Source organism: Teleopsis dalmanni, chromosome X (assembly GCF_002237135.1).
Source record: "Teleopsis dalmanni isolate 2A chromosome X, ASM223713v2, whole genome shotgun sequence".
Lineage (NCBI taxonomy): Eukaryota > Metazoa > Arthropoda > Insecta > Diptera > Diopsidae > Teleopsis > Teleopsis dalmanni.
Window position 1 is genome coordinate 22,195,822 of NC_051848.1, and position 24,454 is coordinate 22,220,275.

At 27.5% G+C, this 24,454-nt stretch overlaps 1 protein-coding gene across 1 annotated transcript; it reads right to left on the reverse strand.

Annotated features, from left to right (window-relative positions):
• Positions 1 to 54: 54 nt before the first annotated feature.
• LOC119662041 (long-chain fatty acid transport protein 4-like) lies at positions 55 to 23,832 on the reverse strand. The gene is made up of 5 exons (XM_038071582.1): positions 23,696 to 23,832; positions 7,856 to 8,403; positions 1,390 to 2,010; positions 1,118 to 1,319; positions 55 to 1,052 (listed from the first exon to the last, which is right to left on the reverse strand). The coding sequence occupies exons 1-5, from the start codon at positions 23,729 to 23,731 to the stop codon at positions 108 to 110; spliced, it is 2,352 nt and encodes a 783-aa protein (XP_037927510.1). The 5' UTR covers positions 23,732 to 23,832; the 3' UTR covers positions 55 to 107.
• Positions 23,833 to 24,454: the final 622 nt, after the last annotated feature.

Consider the following 24,454-nt stretch of genomic DNA (forward strand, 5'->3'; position numbering starts at 1 on the left):
CTTAAAACCTTATATTATTACTATATATATTACTATAAGTAATTGAATTAATTTTTTTTGTTTAATTTTTTTTTCTTTCCTATACATAATTTGTTCAACAATATCACTTAAAACCTTATATTATTACTTAAAATTTTGTTATAAACATCTAAATTAAGTACTTCATATTTTCCTTTTGAAGAGTCATAATAATAAAGTTTATCACTAATTACATTTGGATCGAATCCATCCTTTTGTAGATCAACTTTTCGCAGCTTAAATGTGCCAGTTAGGTCGATTTTGGTTAAGAAACGCAAAAACTGTGGCCGTGCATATGCCGGCAGTACTGTTACCAAATTTTTGGAAAACATTTCCAAATCTATTTCTAATTCTGGATCATATATAGCAGCCATACCAGCACGTCCTTCGGTATTTGGTACTGAAACACCATAAACAATTGTATCCTTATAACCGGCAACATTGCTGACTTGAGCTTCAACTTCGCTCGTCGAAACATTTTCACCTTTCCAACGGAAAGTGTCACCAGTACGATCTTTAAAGAAGAGATAACCACGTTCATCGGCAATCAACAGATCACCTGATAAGAAAGCTCTATCGCCCTTTCGGAACACATCGTGTATAATCTTTTTAGCAGAAGCGCTTGAATCTACATAGCCCAAAAACTCACGAGATGGATTGCCTTTAATTATTTTACCAATAAAAACGCCAGGTTCATTGGGCTCACAAAGTTGACATAAACCATCTGGACCACGTATTGGCTCTCCGGTATCTTGATCAGCACGTAAAATTGATATGGGATAAATTCGTGGTAAAATCCGTGATATAAAGCCAATTGCACCAACTGTATTATCATTGTTCATGATGTTAGCGTTACCCTCAGTCGCACCATAGAATTCGCCTACTTTTGCTATATTGAAACGCTCTACGAACTGAGGCCAAATTTGTGGACGCAGACCGTTGCCGAATATAAGTCGAACTTTGTGCTTACGATCGTTGATTGTGGTAGGTGAAGCCAATATGTATCTTGCCATTTCACCTATATACTGTGCTACCTAGAGATGGACAAAATATTAATGAATTGTTAATACGAGTATATATAATTTTCTATTAAACTTACTGTACAATTGAACTTAACGCAATCGCTAAAGTAACCAGACGCTGAAAACTTTTTCCGAATGGCAACTGTTGAACCAAATATCATGGCTTGTCCCATGCTCATGACACCGCCAGCAGTATGATAAAGCGGCAAAGGCGTATAGAATGTATCATCATCCTTAAAACCCAACGTGTAATGTATGCCAGCTGCTATGAAGAGATAGCTAAATTGAAGTAGTGAAATAAAATTTGTTTATATTATGCACTTTCCATATAAATTTAGAAATTATATACCGTGAGTGTGAAATAACTGCAGCTTTTGGTAGGCCCGTTGTGCCTGACGTATATATATAGACTAGTTTATCATGATGATTAGCACGATCAGTGGATATTATTTTATCTTTAACAACTGTTTGTAGCAAATTGCTTAGATTCTTAGCTGATGATATCACAGTATTATTTGGTTTATCGTTCAGTTGGTACAACGATGTACTTGAGGAAATGTCTTTCTGTATGCTTTGTATAGCTTCTTGGTGTGCTTCACTATATATCAAAGCAGAGCAGTGGGCAACATTTATGCTATGTAGTAATGAGGCTCCACGCTGATTTGTATTTATTAGCGGTGTTATGATACCAATTTTGGATAGACCCAACCAAGTACCCACAAATTCAGCACGATTTTCACAAAGTAAGCCTACAACATCACCAACTTTATAACCATCATTGTGAAATACATTGGCTATTTGATTGGAAAACTCATTCAATTGACGGAATGTCCAAGCCTGTGAGTCACTTAATATAGCAATTTTATCTGGATGCTTCGCCACATGCTTTTGAAAGATATCCGATATGGTAAGATTCTTTTTTTCATATCTCTTAATTAGTATTAAAAGTTTTACGTAGGCCCATAGACCACTGAAAGCAGAAAATAAATTATTTAGACTGCATAGCGCAAATATAATAATATATTTACTATAGTTTCTATAAATTAGTAATTTAAATTAATTAACTAAAATAATAAATAAAAAAAAAACAATTTTGGTTTATTGTTAATAAATTATTTAAATTTTATTTACAATTATTATTGATTGATAATTAAAAAATAATTAATATTTATATGATCAATAATTTTTTGTTATTATTATTATAAAACAATTATTATAAATAATTTTGATTATACATATTTTAATCATGTACATATAAATATTTATTTTTTTAAATTTTTAAATATTTATAAAATTTATAGTACTAATTTTTGATATTTATGTGTAGATAATTTTTTTTTAATTTTTTTAATAGTTTATATTTAACACCTTTAAATTTAACTCTTAATTATAGTTAATTATTTTTTTAATTATATTTAATTATAGTACATATATTTATATTTGCGTTTGATTTTTATATTATGTTTACTATTTTAAATTTTGTAAATACTTCTTTGCTGGGGAGTCATTGCCCTCATGCTCCTACTGCGGTATCCACATAAGGGCAATATGGTTTCTTGATGCCAGAGAAGTTAAAAGCATTCCTAGACCAACTTTGATTAGAATAAAGAGTTTGCTAAAGATTTCAGAGCTTATTAGGTGTCCGAAAGAATGCATATTTTGTTAACTCGGGTGCCTGTGCATAGGTACTCTCTTGCACATGGACCTGTGACTGAAAAATAGAAACGGTCTAATTTTTGAATCTGATTTGACTGTCTGTTAGGATATTGATATATCTCTTTCGGTTGGTTTTTAATTTCAGAAAATACTTTTTTTTGGTGATTTTATTTATTTTATTTTTTAAAAAAATAGAGTCGACAGTGAAGCTAAAGGTGCTAATCAGGTTAACATATTGTGTAGTTGACCCTACTAAAGAATGTAATTGCTATTAAAAAAGAGTACAGTTCTTAAATGAGTAGAAATTTATATCTGATATTTGAAGTGTATCTGTATAGACTATATTAGTCTTTATTAAAGTGTAAAACATTATATAAATTTAATCACTTTACAGTTATATAAAAATAAAATGAAAAAATTTAGTTCCATATGCTTTCAAAAATTGGAATAAACCTTGACTCTCTCAAGTTATTAAATGGCATGGAATTTTATTCTAAAATTCTTCGCTATGAATTACTAAAAAAAACTTTGAAAAAAATTCTTAAAAGTTACAATGGCTTCTATACTTTTTTTTGGTAACCTTTAAAAATAATTCTGAAACCGCAATTCTACACGTAACAGTGTCAATTTTAGTACCTTTTTTTTTTTTTGGTATACAAGAGGTTGTTCTTGAAGCCAAAACTAGTTTCAATTAAATTTTCCACAAAAAAAAAAAATAAAATTTAATTATATATAAAAAAAAATAATTTTTCGAAAAGAGGCAAAACAAGATTTCTTAATTCTTCGATGCAAGATACAATCTCTTTGAAAATTCACTTGTCTTAGAATGGAAATTTACGAAATTTTTAGGTCAAAATTTTAATCGGTCAACTAAGACGCATAAGGTAATAACACAATTTCACTTTTAATGTTACTTTGAAGTTCATTTATTTAAGCCGACTCTTGTCATTTTTAAATCTTTATTTTCTATATTTTTTTTTTTTGTTATTTTTTCATTATTTATGTTGTTTACAGTAAGATAATTTGTATTTGTTAAGAGATTCGTTTCTAACAGATTTCAGATTGCTAATTTATTCACGGTTTGCTTCGTTAAAGTTAAAGTTAAAAATTATTATATATATACATACATTCAACCATATGAACGTACATGTTTTAATGAAATGATCTTGACCCTGCGTGCATGTGTTTGAGTAAATAAAAATGTGCGGAAATAAGCGAAAAATATATATTGTTTAAAAAATTTTAATAAATATTTATTTCTCAAATAATTGCAATGAGTAACGCAAAGGTGAAGTAAAGTTCTTAATAGTTACATGCAGTTTGAATTTGTTGGGTTGTATAATATATATGCGTATAATTGAATTTTCGTTTCTCCTTCAGTTATACAGTAATAATTACTATATGCTTGAAACTTAGACTCCATTTGGCAGACACTATCACCTGTTCACCTTTTGGCTAAGTTTTGTTAGAGACTTTCTGTCTAGTTTTAGCATCTTCAGTAGTATGACTATTCTACATTTCGTAACAAAATAATTAATTCATTATGGGCCTACTTATGCTATATTGCGAAGTATGGCTGTATTCTTTTTACAATTGATAGCTTATTTCGTCATGCCTTCTTTATAATCTTCAAAAATTTATTTGCTACAAATTATATATAACTTTTGAAAAGTACATTCATTTATAATTACATATTTGAAAATAAAAAATTTCATAATATGAAATGAACGCCACATTTCCTTCAAAAATGAAATATATATGTGCTTTGTTTATCATATATGTGTGATAACATAAAGACATGGAAACTGAAAATGTTGGAGAACTAAAGGCATGGCACCTAGAAAGGTTAGAGAACGCATAGCATGGAAACTTTTTAATTGTTTATTAAGAAATTAATTATTATTAAATTTGATTTTAATCTTCATGTGCCAGTAGTGACTATTTTTACTTTAATAAAAACTGTGGTATTCAATAGAGAGGTGTCAAAAAGAGGTGAACTACAACAAAAAAAAATTCTTTTTATATTATTTTAATTAATTGAATTTATGGCTGATCATACAGTTGTTTCGAGTATTGCTAAATACTCATCATCAATGGTTTTGGAATCATTTTTATAATTAAAAAATAATAGGTAATTAAAGACTATAACCACTAACGGTGTTCAGCGCAGAAATTATTAATTAAAATTAAGTAATTAAGTAAGTTTGATTTAATTTAGAAAAAATTAGAACATACCTATTCATTGTATAGAATAAAAAATCAAAAATGATTAAATTTATTATAAATTATGTTATAAATATTAATTATATTAAATTATATTATAATTATTAAAAATTATTAAATTTTCATAAATAGGAATAAACCCAAGCAGTTAATCGCATATATAATACAAAAGTAGTTCGATTTAGTGGTTCGTTACTTGATTCAGATTATTGATTCAGATTTTCGGTTCCGATTTTGCAAAGCTGCTTGTTCGGTTTATAGTTTGGTTTATAGTTCGGTCCATAGTTCGATTTATAGTTCGGTTCAACTATACACTGAAATCGGAAGTTTCAGTTTAAAATTAGTTCAGTTCGGAATCGTTTGATGACCGTTCAACCGTTTTTCATATGAAAAATTTGTATTTGGACTTTCTTTTGTATGATTTTAAAATCATACAATTAGTACAAATTTATTAAGTTGGTTTATGGGCTGCTGGGCTTATTTAACAGTAACACATAATTTGTGTAATTTTTAATAAATTATTTAAATAAATTAATTTATACAAAAAATCTTTTATTTATATAAAAATAATTCATTTTTTATATATTATATTTATACAAAAGACTATATACTTTCATTTAGTATGTTAATTATTGAGTATATAATTAAAATCGTAGTGGAAAGCAGCACATGTTTATTTATAAGACCCTTCAAACTATCACTTCATCATAACTGAACCGTATTAGATGCAATGTTTGGTTTTAAAATTTAGAATCTTAAAGAGGGATGAGTGGTAACAAAACAACAGGCCTATGTGGTACTTTGACAGTAGCGGAATATTTATCCCCATTAATACCAATCAACCAAAGCTGAACTAAATTTGTTTTTTTTTTTTATTAAGTAAAACCGATTATTTTCACAAACTCTCAGAATCACAAACACAAACTTTCACTTTTTAATCTACACTGTCTTCTTGGTAGGTACTTAGTTTAGTTGGAGTTTGTAATTAGCATCTCTCGCCGAGCATCTTTTTTAAGGCAATTACACTTGACGTGAGGTTAGAGGTTTGGGAAGATATAGTCAATGAACTCAACAACCGACACTTTAGGAGGAAAAAGAATTTTAAAATTAACTAGAAGGAAAAGATAATCAAAATTCATAAAATTAATAAATCAAATATTTACTACACATTCAGATAATTTTTTTTTCTTATATTATTTTAACAGTAAATATTTTGTTAATTTTTAAGTTAAACTTTATGCATATTTTTGGTTTGATGATTTCCGGTTTCTTATCATGGCACTACTTTTTAAAGGTCAACAACTTTTTGGCGGTTAAATAGTTGAAAAGATGAAGTATAAATAAAAGTCTTTTATGCATAAAAAAAAATTATTTGGTTTTTTTTAAGAAAATATTTTGTTTTTGTTTATTCACTTTAGTTAATGTTGATAGATTTTAACTGATTTTATATATTAAATATGATTAAAATAATATTTAATTATCTGTTTCTTTATTACGTATATAAGATTTAAATAATATGTATAGAAAGATAATTAGAAGAAAACCTTAAATAAGAGGAGATCATATATATAAACATATATTAATAATATATGAATTAATTTTCTTTAAAGCATTTAAAATAATATAGCACACTTTTATATATAATATATATTTATAAATGTATAGCAATTGATATAATTTTTGATTCAGAATGGGGTACACTGTTGCTGGATACTTGTCAGTACTTAAATATGAAATGTAATTATAAAATGATATATTCATTATTTATTTATTGTAATTTTGTAATATATATATTATTTTTTATTATATGATATATACATATTTTTTTTTTTTTTGAATTTTAGTTTTTTATAACACAGATTTCTTATTTCGATTGCAGTTCACTGATGCTGGAGACTTCGCAACACTTAAATTCGGACCATTATTAATGAATTATATTTTTTCTGATTATTTATTAGTATATATTAAATTATTGATTAATTTTTTATAATGAAAATTTCTGATTTTGATTGTAATTCACTGTTGCTGCAATACTTGTCAGCATTTAAAATCAAAATTATTATAGAATTAAATTTTTTGTACAAATTATATTTATGTTTTTTCATTTAATCTCTCTCATATTTTTTTTATTTTTACAATTTTAAATAGTTTTATTAATAATGCCTTACTTCCGGTTTTAAATTGGTACAATGAAAAACTAAAATTGCCGCCGTACTTCATTATCATTTATTATCTCTCTCTCCTAATTTATTTTTAAAAAATTTGATAATATTTATTTTTTATTTTAATATTAGGTTTTTAATATATTACTAATTCTATAGTAATTTTAAATATAAATAAATTTGACATGAAGAGAACTTATGTTTCTCATTTAATGATTTTGTTTGAAATATTAAATTTATTTTGTTTTAATTATTTTTTTATTTAATTAAGTTGAGTAATTATAATTAGTTTAAAATAAAATTAATTTATTTGAAAATTTTTGAAATTTTATTTTATGCTACTGTTGAAATGCTATTGAAACAAAATTAATTTTTTTTTAATTTAATCTATAAATTAATTTATACAGTTTTATAAAATTATGTTTGGACTTTAGAATAACTATTTTAATTACCAATCAACTCTTATCTTATTTTTTTAAGTTACTGCAATATGTCCCTTAATGCTTTTAAATAAATAATTTAATTAATTAATTAATTAATAAATAAATAAATAAACTCAATTTTTATTCAATTATTTAGATAAAACTTCTTCATAACAGTTCAGTAATACATTTTTATAGCACAGAAATAAAATAAATAATATTTAATATATTCTTTTATATATTAAAATTAAAACTTTTTCAAAAATTCAAAACAAAATAAAAATTCTCTATAATATAATTAACTAAAAAATAAAAAAAAAAAATAAACCGAAAAAATACTTGTTTCACTTACGTCAAATCCCGATTTGAGGTGACTGCAGCTATGTAAAACCAACGCCAGCCCGGTTTTGTTAGTAATACCACCACAAGGGCTATTAAGATAGCAGGCACAATCATCCAGGCCATATAGAACCACAAAAAAACACAAATTCCACTCACTAGACCAATATAAACCGCTGCTAACAAAACCTGATGAGCAACTGTTTTTTCTTCAGATGAGGTTTTCGGTTTTAGCCGTTGCTGCTGTTGATGTTGCTGTTGTTGTTGCTGTTGATGTTGTTGATGTTGTTGATGTTGATGTTGGTCGTGGTAAATATTATTGAGGTTGTTATTATAGCAAATAGCAGTATAGTTGTTAGTGTCTTGGAATTGTTTTGTATGGTTGAATTGTATTGGAGTTTCTGCAGAATTGTATGTGAGACATTCATTTTGGTTGTTGCTGGTGTTGATCTTATTTTCGATTTTGTCAATGTCAACAGCTGTGTTTTGCACGCCATCAATGTCGACTGTTGTATGGGCATTTGATGTGACGTCTTCGTCTGGTTTCTGGAACGTTGGATGCTGTTGGTTACAAAGAGAACAGTAACGTAAATATGGAACTTGTTTGGTATTTGATGGTGTTTCGGTAGCGGATTGCTTATTTAATAAAGTGCGCGAATATTTCTGATATTGACGTATAGCCAAGTGACGTCATAATATAAAACGCGGCGAACGTTTTAATAAGTAATTCTGCGTATTCCAACGAAATATAAAATTACGTATTAGCATATCTTAAGAGCGATTCTTTTTTTATTTCTGTGATATTTATGCAAAGTGCTTTTATTTTTTGCAAAAAATCACAAAATCTTTTTAACTTCACAGTTGACTGGTTTTTTTTCTTTTTGTTAAACTTTTACTTTTTTATTTTTGCTTTTATTAAAAAATTATAATCAATTTGTGGCTTTAGCAAAATAATTCATAGAAATCGTTTATATTGCTTTTCTTTTTAGTGCTTAGAGGTTTATAACTGATTGACTGACTGTCTGACTGACTGACTGACTGACCCACTGACTGTACAACGAATTTTTGCGATTATACAATTTCGAAATTATTGCGAAATAAATTTTTGCTGATTTATGTTTTTTATTCAATATTTTTGTTCATTTAAAAAACTTCTTTTCACTTCGCATTAAAACATTTTTATGATTTTTATTTTGTTTATTTGACTAAAAAAACAGCAGGGAACAGCAAATCTAACTTGTATATATTTTGACATTTGCTGATGAGCAGTAGTCAACCGTGAAAACCATCGAAAAGCTTTATGCAATTGTTTCAAAGCTTTAAATTCTGTATATTTAAGAAAAAATCGTTAAAAAAGCTTTCGCTGATAAAGAAAATGCAGGAAAAAGCATTTGTTTAATTGTTTCAAAGCTTTAAATTGGGTTGAAAATTTCTGTATAATCAATCAAGTTAAAAAAAGCTTTGGATGATAAAGAAAATGTAGGAAAATTATTAAGCTTTTCGTGTGCATCCAAAATTCGACGCATGTAATCAACCATCAGAAAGCTTTTAAAAATGAAAATTCTGTTAACTGTTGTGGAAAAACTTGTAAAGCTTTTAAAGTAAATTGCAAAGTCAGTTAACATAGCCAAAAGCTCAATTAAGTCAAAAGAATATGACAAGAAAATCTTAAAGCTCCTAAAATTAAGAACTCTCTTAATAATTTTTTAAATTACAATTTAATTATATTTAAGTATATATAAAAAGCCAATTAGCTATAATATTGCAACAATATTAAATTTATTATATTAGTGCTGTGGTTACTATAATTATTTATCTTTTTTTTTATAACTGACTTAAATCTTTTCTTTTCAAAAATTTTTTGAAATTTGAGATATGTTTTATTTTTAATTATTATTTTAATTTTTCTTTTGTATTTAATACAAAAAAATTTAATTTTTTCATATTATTTTAGTTTTGTTTTTATTTTTAATATAAAAAAAATAAAACTTTTCACATTATTTTAGTTTTTTTTTATATTTAAAAAAACAATATTTATATTTATAATATTTATACTTAATAATGTTATTTACTCTTTTAAAAGAACAAAAATTTTTTAAGATATAATGAATTAAAAAAAAAATTATTAATTAAAAAGGTTTCCAATAGAAATGAAAAGACAACTACACAAATTTTAGTTAATTTATTGAAATTTGAGTAACCATACTTGAAACTTAAGCATAAAAAGTTTGTGCAGCCTTGGCTCTACTTGTGTAAAATGAACTTTTTTTAATGTTAATTTTTTTTGTCCAAAGTGACGCGTCTTATAATGAAAAGAAACTATTAAAAAGTAAGAAAGGTTCGAATACTAATGTAAAGACAACAACACAAATTTTAGTTAATTTATTAAAGTTTAGCTGATCATATAACGCTGCCAAGTACTCGAATTGGGTCTCAGTTAAAATGAAATAAGGGGGCAGTAAACTGCTGACAGAGTTAAAATTTTTCCTTTGTGTTTAAGGCATATTACTGAGGCTTGCATATAGTTATAGGTATATATACCTAGATAATTGTGTTTTTAACGCTTACGTACTAAAATTCCTGTGCCACCATAAAACCAAAACATATATCGTTGACAATTAAAAATAGTAAAAAAAGTTTTACTTTAATTTTCTATTATACATTGTATATAAATATTTATTTTTTATTATATTATTTATTATATTAATATAAATATATATAAATATATTTTAAAAATAGCTTGTTATAAGAATACATATAAAAACCAGAACCAGAATACATGTAAATGTATTATAAAGATGTGTACCTTAGGGACGGACAGACAAAAATATTTGTTTATATAATAAAATATTATAATTATATATGTAAAATGTATACCAAATGACCAAATACTAATTATTTTTAATTTAATGTTTAATTTATGATTAATCTATGTAATTTAATTTAATTTATAAAAATAAGATAATAAAAATATATATTATAAGTAAAGTATATTTGTAATTTGCTTGTTAATTTTATATTATCATAAGGATGTTAATCATATAAATATTAATATAAAATATTAATATTCAGTTCAATAAAAACTGAAATTAGCGTCTTATTTTTATTTTCACTTATTAATTATTTCTTACTACTAACTTGGCTATCCGACGTTGCTTTAAAAAATCACTATACATACATTGAAATTGTACAACTTGGTCGTATGCGCAATAACTTTTAAATAATTGCCTTGGCCTAGACTTGCAAATTTCACTGAATAACTCTATGTTCCGGTCTATGCCAAGGACCAAGCTCTCAACATTTGTACCGATGTCCTTCTTTGGTAGAAATGACGGCTACAATTCCTGGAAGACCCTTTTAGAATAATATGAAGAACTGTTAGAAACTGAATGCACGCTCAAATAAAATAAATTGAACAAAGTAAACTAAGTAGTATTTAAATCAAGAATACATACATATATCAAAAAAATATCTTTAGAATACCAATTTACTGTAAGTGGAACATCTTCAAATAAGAGCCCTAAGGTAACGCAACGGACAAGTGAGCGATCTACATAGAGATCATCGCAGACTTGTACTTAAACTTACTTGTCTGACTGTTAAAAGGATCCTTTTATTTTTTTTCTTAAAGAAACAATTTTTACTATGATAAATCAAGTTTTGCAGTATTTGAGAATATTAACTTAAACATAAAAGTGAACATTTCTGTAACAAGAAGTGTTCCACATAAAGGAATGACTTAAACTTAACCATGTAAATAAAAGCGAAGTAGCGCTTTCTACAATCTGAAGCGGAGAAATAGTTCAACCAATATATATCAATAATCATCCAAAATTATGTGGAACAGATTGATATGATTAAAAAACAATATCGTTTTAAAAATGTTCTAAACTATTCTAAGACATGAAGTTTAATACAATTGAGTAGATTACTTTTACATTTACATTAAAAATCAAAATTTAATCAATTAATATCTTTTTTTTTATATTAAAATGACAGAAGTGATTGATTGCTTACGGCACAACTAATTTGGTTTTTATTTGAACATAAAGACACGTATTTCTTTTGATTGGTTGGTTTAAGTCGTTTTATACACATTCTGCGTATTTAAATAATATATTAATATTTGATTTATGATTTGATATTTATATATGAATCTAATATATAAGATTAGGTGAAAATTGATTTGATATCTACTATATAATAACTTGATATGTCTTTCTTATATTTTCAATATATAATAAAAAAATAACTGTTTTTTTCAAAGTCTTTAGATAAAAAAATATAATGAAAAAATTATTTTATTAATAATTATTAAGGATATATAAGTAAGAGACACTGATAAAAATATAAAATTAAACATAATAGAACATTTTACTTAAGTTTCAATTTTAATTTTTTTTGGTTTTTTTTAAGCAAAAATAAAATCAGCTGATTTGTCAGTATCATTTTACAACAGAAAGAATTAAAAAGGAATGTTCAGACATTCCTAACTTCCCAAGCAACAGTTTATAACCCTATGGTAATCCATCATATTTCGCAAAAAAACTAAAAAAATCTAAGCCGTTATATGTAAATATTTTTGCAGTCTATGAATTTTATGCATATAATTTTGGATACATTGGACTTTAATCAACACCCAAAATTTGAAATAATATGTTTCTTTTAACTCTTTCAGGTTTCAGCCGTTTTTATAAGATCAAACCCTGGTATATTGGGTGTACATACATATATTAATTTTTGGTGGTTTGGACTAAAATGGAAATAAATGTTATAATTAAACAAAACGATACATTTAGTTCATTCAATCAGAAATTAATATATAGTCTCCTTAAAATTGTACTTCAATTTGAATTTATAATTCCCAATTTTAATTATATGGCAATGCTTTTCATTGAATGACATGTTCATTGGAGTTTTTAGTTCCGTTATAATAGCAACGTGACAGTAAAAAACAATTCGAAAATCCAGAGTTAAATAATTTTTTGTGCTAAAATTAAAGATTAATTAAAATTAAATTATAAAAGTATTTAAACATAATGAGTCTAACTGATAAAATGAGTGCTAAAAGCGTGGAAGAAAGCCTCGTTCCAGAAAATTTGGATAACACTAAAGGTAATAACAGCAACGAGGAACAAAAATCCAATACTGAAACTAATGTGTGCTGTATTTGCTGTAAGGACATCACAATTTTTGCGATTGGTTCTTGTGATCATCCAATATGTTTTGAGTGTTTAACCCGACTGCGCGTTATATGCAAGGAAAGGACTTGTCCAGTGTGTAGATGCGATTTACTCAAAGTCATTTTTTGTAAATATAAGCTGCCCTTTCAACAACTCGAAGCCGATCGTGGTCCAAGTACAAGTTATGACCGGGAATATTGTATAAAATTTGTTGATGTTACCGTTAGAGAGGAGTACTTTCGTCTATTGGAACATCGCTGTCCAAAATGTAAATGTGGTGCATTCAGATGTTTCATAAGCCTTGAAAGTCATATGAATAGAATGCACAATCTTCACTTTTGTGAAATCTGTACGGAAAGCTTAAAATTATTCTCGTTTGAACGCAGATGTTATACAAAATCTGAGCTGAAAGAACATATCAAGAGCGGCGATTCAAATGACGCGTCGCAACGTGGTCATCCAATATGTAAGTTTTGTCGTCGGAATTTTCTTGATAAAGATGAGATATACCAGCATATGAAACAAAGGCATTTTTCTTGCCATTTTTGCGAAACTCCTGAATTCTATGCTAATTATACTGAATTGGCAAAACATTTCCGTACACAGCATTATCTTTGCGAAATAGGCGCTTGCGCCAATTGTGAGTTTGTCAATGCGTTTCGAAGCGAAATCGATTTTAAGATTCACAAAAGTTTAAAGCATGGTGAAGAGGTTGCAAGTGCTTCAATTGAGGCACAAAAAGTAGTTCTAGAAAATTTATTTGTGTCAACACGCCAAGGCGACAGACGTAACCAAAATCGTAATAATGATACCGGTCCTGAACCGAGCACTTCGAAACGCACCACTAATAATGCTGTTAATATTAAAAGTGAAATCGATTTTCCACAATTGAATAAAAGGTCAACTTCCAATCCAGTCTTAAATATACAGAAAAAGCAGTCACCTAAGGAGAAGGTACTTGTTGAAGCATTCCCACCTTTGGGTACAAGCCAACGAAATCGCAAAATTATTACTGCAGACTTCATAAGAGAAATGCCAACAAGCAGTGTAACTCCTCAAGTTAATGTCGGTAGTGTTCACAATAGTAGCGGTATTATCCGTAATTCGGCAATTCCGTTGCCTTATATGTCATCAACACAGCAACGAAATGATATTGTTGAAAGAAATGTCAGCAACGCAACTTCTACTGGGTCTGGATCACAATCACTCGAAGACAATGAGGAATCTGAGCAAACTCGTAAAGAAAGGTACGCTGCTATTAGAAATAGCCTTCCAAGGCACCCGTAAGTTATTATGAAGAAACAACCCCCAACCGATGTATCGTTTTTTGTTAGATGTATCAAATTTTATTTTAGGGGTTTCGAAATGTCTTTTCATTACCGGAATTTAAATTATTAAAAACTGATTCTGATACAAATACGATTATCCAAATTTTTATATTTATTACATGATGTTCAATATAAACATACGAAGTTTATGAATAAAATGTTATGTTGTCTTAAAGTATAATAATATTTTTTAATATATTGAGTCTTCTTCTTTTGATATAGAGAAAGATAATAAATTTCAGAAATCTGGTCATTTATATTTAGGCATTAGATATAAAGTGTTTAAGCGGTGTTCATATATGGATCGTTTTTTTTTAAATAAAATAAGCAGTCTAATTAATAATAATACTTACATTAAGACTTTTATTATAACTGAAACGTAACAAGGTGCAAAGACCAATATTATTAGTTTTTATTAATAGGATAATATTACTACTATAACTACTACTATTAATAGTAGTAATTGAGTAACTGTAGTAGTAACTGTACGAGTAACTGGTTGCTTTCAAGAGTAATTGATTGGTTCCAGATCTAAGTGATCACACGAGTCTTTGGATATTTTTTTTTTGGTCAATTTTATTATATTTTAATAATTAATATAATCTATTGATATCAATGTCACAGCGTTGACCATGTAATACCGTTCTGTTTTGAATTTTAAGAAATTTTAGTGGATATTTCAAAAGTTAAACAAAAAAAAATTCTAATATTGTGCAAGCGCTTATAGAAAGGTACCCCACTGCTGATGTAGACCACTGATTCGTGTGATGAGAGATATTAAAAATTATCTTTCGTAAATTGTGTGACTTTCAGTGGATAAGAACAGTGATGAAGTAAAAACCGGCTTCACCTATATTTTATACATGGAGTTTGTAGTTTCTCATTGGTTTTTCTCAAAAAAATGGACTATAATGTGGTGTTTGAAGTTGAATCAGCTGAACCAGTACAATAATTTTTATTAGTTTCTTAAAATTAAAATTTTACAATATTTAAAATTTGTAAGACCTGATTATAGATAGCTTTAGTCTATTATAGCTAAAGTGGGAATCCCTATTATGTAAGAAATTGTGGACAGAAAGCAGCTAATCTGGTCTTAAGAAGCTAGCAAAAATAAATATCAACCAATTTTAGTGTTTCCTAAAATTCACTGAATGAATCTGTTTATATAACCAGTTAATAATAAAACAAGACGGTGTAAAAGCGCTAACTGTGTCACTATAGGGTCAATAGTTGAATCAACTAACCGATATGATAAATATTAACCGTTCAAATTCCTGATTTTTTTTAGTTTTTAGACTAAAAGATAACGTATGAAGTTCAATCTATAAAAGGTTTGAGTAAAATAACTTTGACTATAGTTAACATGGTTCCCGATAACTTTACTATTATACTATAATACGAACATCTTGATAAGCTAAATATACCCTGCATTGTGCGTAGCGTATGAAAAGATACTAGATTATTTAAGGAATAAATAGAAAACGATGCATTTTTCTTAAATGCAGTAATCAATTTGATTACTGTCAATCCCTGTCTTATCACTCAAGTGCGACTGTACACAGTTATTAAACACCAGTTTTGAAATGAAAATTTAATTTATGAAATTTAATTTACCGTGAAAGATTCGTGATGTGAAAAGCCACAACAAAATTGCAAAAAAATCTGTAAATCTTTTTGTAAAATTTATTTAATTAGTTTTTCAAATTCGTTTATGCAATTTTCAGCTTAAAGCATTTATTGCCATTAGAAATAAATCAAATTTTCTCCTATTGTTGGAAAATTGTTGATGAAACAAGACGTTGCGTCCAAACGAACATCCAAGAGGTCATAAACCGCACATTTTCGATTTTTATGAAACTTAAAATAGTTACACGCTAATAACTCAGAGAGATTAAATAACAAAAAAAAAAAAAAATAGTGAAAGGGTAATAACCTTAGTGTTAATTGATTGTTGTGAATGTAAATAAAGTATCTGAAACCAAGTCAAGAAGTTCTGCAAAGTCGTTCATAAATATTCAGATTGGAATATATTCAGAAGTACTGTATATATATATATATAAGATATGCACAGATGCTTGTACGTATCAAATTGAACGTTGGCCAAATCTAACGTGTGATCGAAGTAATATACATACCATAATGACAAGAAGGGCAATGTGGGTAAGCCCCCGATGTGTATGTAGAGGCAGTCTCATACAGATATGTAAATAGTACTTATAGATACTGAGTAAGACTTTATCGCTTATTGGATGGATTAATCATTCTTTTTTCTTGGTTTTTTTTTAATTCGAAATTGAAGAAGTTGTTTTTGATGGCCTTGTCGTGTGCCAGGATAAGCTTATGCATATAAAGTTACAAGAGACCTATAAGTAAATTAGTTGTATATTCGCATTTTCACACAAAAAAAGCTATTATTATAAAAAATATTGTTAAAAAAAGAATTGGTGCCTATCGATTCTTCAAGACCTTAGTATTCCATTGTATGGCCAAATATATATATACATATATATACTAACGTTTAAACAGATGTTGGTTGCTGTAGAGCTAGCGCCTTTTAGAAAATTGTTTCTAAAGCAGAAAGCTTTTTGGTATTCTGGACACATCTTGACAAATTTCAAAGCTCAAGTACCTAGTGCTTCTCACCACACTATGGTGTAAAGTGTTTTGTATAGAAAACTGTTCGTAATTGTTCGTAACTGTTCGTAAAAAATGCTTGTAAAGAGCACATAGTTTAAGTTGCCAAAAGCATTTTTCATGCATTTAAATCACAATAAAAAATATGCTTGTAAGGAGAGTATATTTTAGCTAAGAATATTTGTCATGTATGCAAATAATAAAAAATGCTTAAAAAGAGCATATTTTTATAGTAGTCAACAGCATTTGAGGTATTGACAACTAACAAGAAAACGAGCTTTTTATTTATGTCACAGAATACCAAAACCTTTACAGTAGTCAATTTTGACAAGTTTCAATGTTTGACAAGTTTATAAAGTGCACAGAATAGGTCCGTAAATATTATTGCATCCACAAAAAGTCAACGTGTAGTGTAGACCAGTAATATAAAATATATAAGAGAAGTTCAAAATTCGAGATGAATTGGCTGTAATATATGTAATATATGATAGAAAGAGATTAATGATGTATAACCATTAAATGAGTTTATATCTAGCCGTCTCTAGTTAGCAACCTGATGTTAGACTAACAATCCTCAAGTCCACTTCTGGACTCTCAGGAAGATATGCTGATTTAAGGTCCGTCATCAACTAAAAGACAAATAAATGAAATGTTTTTTTTTTAGCCTAGTTAAAGTCTAGTGTGGGGTAGAGATAAGCCCCCCAGCCATTATAGAGTAAAAGTGCGTAATAGCACTAACTCAAGAAGAAGAAGAATCAAGAAGTTAGACTATTGGCGACATCATTTAAAGCAGCTATATCTGTTATACGTTAGAGCCTTTTAATGTGTTTATAAACATTTATAAAAATTTCATAGAACTAGATGTTATTGAAATAATGTGTTGGATTATATTGTATTTAAGCAATTATTATGTATATGAACCTTTATGCATTGAAGACAATGCTATCAGATTTAATAATCCCATCAGCCTGCATATATATATATATATATTCATATGTAATGCAATGATGTTAAATAGCATGACTTTGATCTAATCTAGCATTTTTGTTTTTGTTTTGATAAATTGAAGGCGTTAGAGTATACTGAACTATTCTCTATCCTGTAAGTGCAATTTTTTATTATCTAATGAAATCAAGATTTCGGTACTTTATAGTTAGCTTTGCTGACAAGACGTAGATCTAAGTCAGAACTTATCAGAACTTACTTAAATATGATTTAACAGAGTAAAACTTATAAAGTGTGATTTGATTTGACATATCTATTTATGAAATATATAAATGTCAACTAACATAGCTACAAAAATGTTAGATTATTTTTAAAAAGTTTGATTGGGGAACAAAATGAGATAAGTCGAGAGCAAAATTAAAGCAAATTCAGATTAACCGATCTAAAATGGCATTAGTATAATATTTGGAAATACTATATCTTTTGTCTCTTATGAGTTTTTTATTTTGTAATATATATGAGATGAGCCCGCTCTACCCACTCACTCAGTTTAGTGCTCCCAAATGACCACGAACTCAACAATCGGCTGAAATAGTTTTGGCTTCTGTGTTTTGGGATTCAAGCGGAATTATTCTCATACACTATTCGGGAAAAGAAAAAACCATAACATCAGATTACTATTGCATATATCGATTAAATGAGGAAATCAAGAATAAACGACACATTTGTTAAAGAAAAAAATTTTGTCTTTGCAGGAGTTAATGAAGTTAATGAAAATCATGGCAAAATTAAATGAACAAATTGTTACCTTACCCATTATAATCTACAGATTTGGTTCTAAGTGACAATCACTTTTTTCCAAACGTGAAAAAATTACTCAAGGGAAAGAGATTTGCATCAAATGATGAAGTGGAATGGGAAACTGAGGAATATTGTGCAGGATTTGATAAATCGTATTATTTAAAAATGTTGAAAGATCGTTGATATCGGTGGGTCCTTCTAAAAAGGGACTATAATTTAAAGCATAAAATATAATTTTTCAAAAAAAAAAAAATGCGTTTTTATTCCTTCTTATTTATCAATCCACCTAGTATTATAAAATACAAACTTCATAACAAAGAAATAATTTGTGTCACTTTTACGGCAATTAATTTTGGGGATTCGTTCAGCAGTGAATTGCGACAACAAAATTTTTTATTATTTTTAATTAATTAAATTTTTTTATATTTAATTATTTGAAATAATTTCTTGAGCTCAGCTCAGAGTTAGTATTCAAATTAATTTTTTTTTTTTTGGCTAAAATTAATTTTTAAATATTTGTTCTTTACACATAGGCTCGTATCTTTTTCATTAATTGCTTTTTTGGGATTTATAACATTACTAATAAGTATTTATTGTACTTATTATTTTGTTTTTAGTTTAAAGACTTTCTTAGAATTAAACTCAAGTTTCCAGTGAATTTTGATATTTTAAAACGTTGCGGAGAGATTAAATTAACAATATTACTTTCAATAAGTGTATTGACTCGTATTATTGCAACCCTCAGGCATTACTTAAAATTATTCTTGATGATAAGTGATAATTGATTGAAATTAATCAATTAAATTAAATACTTGAATCTAAACTACGATAAATATAAGCTATAAAATATGTGTTTATATAAATATACTCGTACACGTGTAGACATTTGAGTATGCATTCTTATATTTGTTTATATTTATGGACATGTGAATATGACACATATATATCCATGTATATGTACACGTATATAAACATTTAAATATATATTATAATATTTATAAAAATACTTGATTGTTTAAAATGAAACACATTTTAGTTTATTATTTGAATTTTTATATTATTTTTTTGTTGTAGTGAACTTGACACTTACTATGCAAAAAGTGGAAGCAATTTTAATATGAAATTTTAAGCTTTTATTATAACAAAATTAATATAACTTGTTTTCAAAGTCATTTGAATTTTTAATGTACAATATAATGTGCTTAATAATATTAACAAATAAAAAAATTCATATATATTTTATGATAATTTTTACACATATATTTGCAACCAGATTCCAAACTTCGATGAACTTTACACAGTTGCAAGCTGCATTATCAAAGGGTCACATCAGTGCAGCACCAGATTTAATTATAATAATAATGCACAGTGCACCATGCAAGCAAACGAGGGCAGCTACAAAAGTTTCCCATCGAATAAAAAACAAACGACTTTTTTTTTTCAATCGTTAAAGTGAAAAATTGGTGGTTTCAGTGAAAAAACATGTTAATTGCTTATAGTTTTTATATTACCAAAATTTTTTCAGTTGAATGAATTTTATATATTGGATATAAAAAAAAACATAAAGTAAATAAACTAAATGGCTTTAGATTTGCTGAAGCTTAAATAGGCCTTGCACACATTTTTTAGAGTTAATTTTTAAAAATTATAATTCATTAGAAAATTGTGTGCGTATTCCATTCGAAATATATGCAGGTTCTGAGTAACAGAATGTTGTACATATATGTATATAAACATATGATAAAAATTCCTTTCTAAAATAATTACTGTAGCACATGGCCACTACATCCAAATCTAAGCTAATCGCTCTAAAATTATTGATATGTACTAGCATTTTTTTTGATTTTATATTATTAAACACGTTTAAATACTTATATTAAGTTAATACAATATATTGTATATTGAATGCAATAATTCAAAATAAGAATTTGTAAGCATAAATCAGTTGGGTATATTAGTCTTTCAGACTCTTCTTTATATAAGGTTTTTCAATGTTTTCAATGTCAATTCCGGCATCAACGAAATTGTATTACAATATAAATAAAAAAAAAAAATTAGTTTTATGTATACATACAATAGTGTAAAATGTCACTACACTATAGTATAATTAACTCTAATTTGGGTTCCCTTGCATTCTAATATAGTAGGAAATGAGTGTGTAGATGAGTTTGCTAGAGTCGGCACCTTTACTAAGGATACCCCTATTTCTATGCCTTCCCCTATCAGCTACATACAGAGGTTGATTTATGATCATTTTCTTCGACTGGCTAATAGTGAGTGGGCCCATACTACTTCAGCAGTCAGGTCAAGTGATACATGGCCAGTCTATTCCAAATGCAGAACCTCTGATTTAATACACAGAAGTAAATCAGAGGTATCTAGGTTAATATCTGGTTTTAGAGAGCATTAGGACGGCATGGAGCTAGACTCGATTTAGTGTCTATCAATTTTCGAAGAAAATACACAAGAACATCTGTTATGTCTACGTTCAGGCCTGGCAGGAATGTGTATACAAAAAGGTCTCAGTGCAATGGCAGTAACAGATAAGGTAAAAAATAATTTCATTTCAGTTAGTGGTCACCTATAAGATATAAGAAAGTCGTATGCGTGCTAATGACACAATTGTGCTAATGACACAATTAGAGGACCAAGCGGAATGTTGAATATTGCAAATAGAAAAAAAAAAGTTTAATTAAGTCATTAAAAAATTTGGAAAAACCGTTAAGAGTGACATGCAATACGGAAGTGTAAACAAAGAGATGACCCTGGTACCATGTGGTCTAGAGATACCGAATAAGTAGACCCGACTTCAAGTAGGATAATGCTAGGAAAAAGCAAAGAAAGAAGAAAGCCACTGTTACTCAAAAAACGTCGGTAATTAAGTAATTCAGTGATTTTTAGAACCTTCCGGATAATAGCTTTAAATGTAACACAAATTTTATTAACTAATACTTATTAGTAGATTACTAACAGATTTAATATTTTAAGCAAGCTGTCTCATCCATTTTGTGTTTGACAGGTATTGAAAGTGAAAATAGAGAAAAGTGAATTACGTGTGTTTATCAAGCTTTATTTATGACAATAAAAAGTCATCTTTGAAATTCAGCAAGGACTTATAAATACTATAGGACCTCTGCACTATAAATGCAAGCTTGTACCAGCGCAAGATTGTCATGTCGGAAACCGTTAATAAAATACATTGTACTTTGCGAAGAGATCGTTGAGTGCGGCTTCCCGAGATTACTGAGGCGGTAATATTAACTGATATTGCATTTAATTAGAATATTTGTATTATATATTGTATTGTATATGCAATATGTGTTTATTGAGTTCAAATAAAACACTTGTCTGAAAAATAAGACAAAAAGAGATCAGCTCAAGCTTTTATAACAATCAAAAGAGGTCGTCACGTCACAAATCGTAAACAAAATCAACAGTATAGTATTAGGCGATCAATGAGTAAGGTTTTGCGAGATTACTGATGCTGTGCGCATCTCTACTAAAATCTATGTTATGCATTGTACAGTGTAAAAATATCGGTGAATAAGGCTTCCCGATATTACTGAGGTGGTAATATTAACTGTATGGATACACTACATTTAACATGTATATTTGTGCTATATATAGTATATGATATGCAATATGTCTTCAGTGAATTAGAGGAACACAACTGTTCGAGAAATAGCGCAGAAAAAAAAGCTAGCCAAAGCGACATCGAACGTTTATAACAATAAAAAGAGGTCAATAAAAATCGTGAACAAAATCTATAGTATAGTATTAGATGATCAATGAGTAAGGTTTTGCGAGATTACTGATGCTGTGCGCATCTCTACTAAAATCTATGTTGTAGTGCTTAATAATCGACGAGTAAAGGTTCACAAGATCACAAAGGCTGTGGGCGTCTTAACTGAACGAATACATGACATTCTACATGAATATTTATACTATATGCAATATATTTATATTGTATGTGTTCAATTGACTAAAAGAATTGATTTATTTTCATATGCTTTGTACGTTATGTGATTTATTATCGAACATTATTGAAGCTGTTGTTAACAATAACCACAAAGTCATTAGGTATATGTTTTTTTTTCGCAATAATTGCCAAAACTTGTAGTTTGTTTTAGTTATTGTCTAAATACAATGAAAACTAGAGAATAACAAAAAAAAAAATAATGTTTGTATTAAGATTTTCACGATTTCAAGCAATTTCGAAAACAATAAACGTATACCGCATGAGTTCAATACCAGCTTTTTCCGCGTTATTAGTTCAACCGCAAAACTTACTCATTCATATATCGTAGCCTGTACACGAGCATCTCTCATTAGTGGAAGATAGTTTTTTATCTACCATTGGAATGGAATGAAATGTAAATATTTTTCAACAGATATAAGATGGTCATTTTTAATTTTTTTCTTTTGAAGTTTTTTAATTAATTATAATACTTTTCGGAGATTGTATAATGTAAAACACAAAAGAAAGATATATACATCCACATGTACATATCTACGCACTTACATATGTGTTAAAGGTATTCATGGAGTTGAAAGAGTTAAGCTGTTTGCGCAATCATATCTTAAATACTCCATACAACAAAACAAAATTATAGTCATAAATTTTAAGTATTTTGTAAAAAAATAAAATAAAATAAAAATAAATTATATTTTTCATATATCTATGTATATATGATGCTCCGTGTACTTAAAGTTGTTAAGTTGCTCACCTTTTATTTCATTTACAAGTATTTTGACTAAAACATATTATGAGTTAATAACAATAATAATAAGGGGCGACAACACAATGTATTAAAAAAAAAACTTGTTCAATAAATTTTTATAAATTTAATTAAGCAAAAAAATTAAAGTTTTAAGTTTCGAATTAAATGTTGAGCACATTAAATTTTAAATTTATTATTATTAACTTATTCACTTATGAATTTTTTATAGATTCATTCTTACCGCTATATCGTCTATAACGAATTGTGGGTTATCCATATTTTTGCCTTCGTTGTTATTTAATTCGATATATGTTTGTATGTATATTCAGAAATTAAATTAATTTTTTTAAACAAAAATTTTATGCACTGATTTTTTGTTTATTTTTTTTTTTGTTTTTAATTTTGTTTTGATCTTATTAAATAATTAAAAAAAATAAAATTTTTTTAATTTCAATTTTTCTTTTTTAATTTATACTTTTTAGCACATAATTGTAAGCAGCATTCTTCAGGCACTTAAAATACACTTAAATTTCACTTAAATTTTAGCCTGAAACCGGTTCATTTTTTAGACAATAGCATTCCCAATGGGCACCGGAGATGATCTCTTGTATGCTCACGTTTTCTTACTTGCACCAAAATTTTGCTGAAATTAATGCCTCGAACCTTCCGCACGAACTGTCCGTCATTCGATGCGTCTTTCTGGGCTGGCGTCAAAAAAGAAATGAGAAACAACGCTGCAAACCTAACAGCTTGAGCTGGGCTTTGCTTCAGCTTTCAAAGCTTAGCTTCAGCTTAAAAAACTATTTATTTTTTACAAAATTGCTTAGCATTCAATAAAAAATCGTATTTAATTCCAGCGTGAATATATTTTATAATTGATATAATAAAAAATACAAATATAAAAAATGTATTAAATAATTTTAATATTGTATAAATTAAAGAAAAAAAACTTATTAAATAATTCTAATAATAAATGATTTAATAAGAAAAAAAATTTATT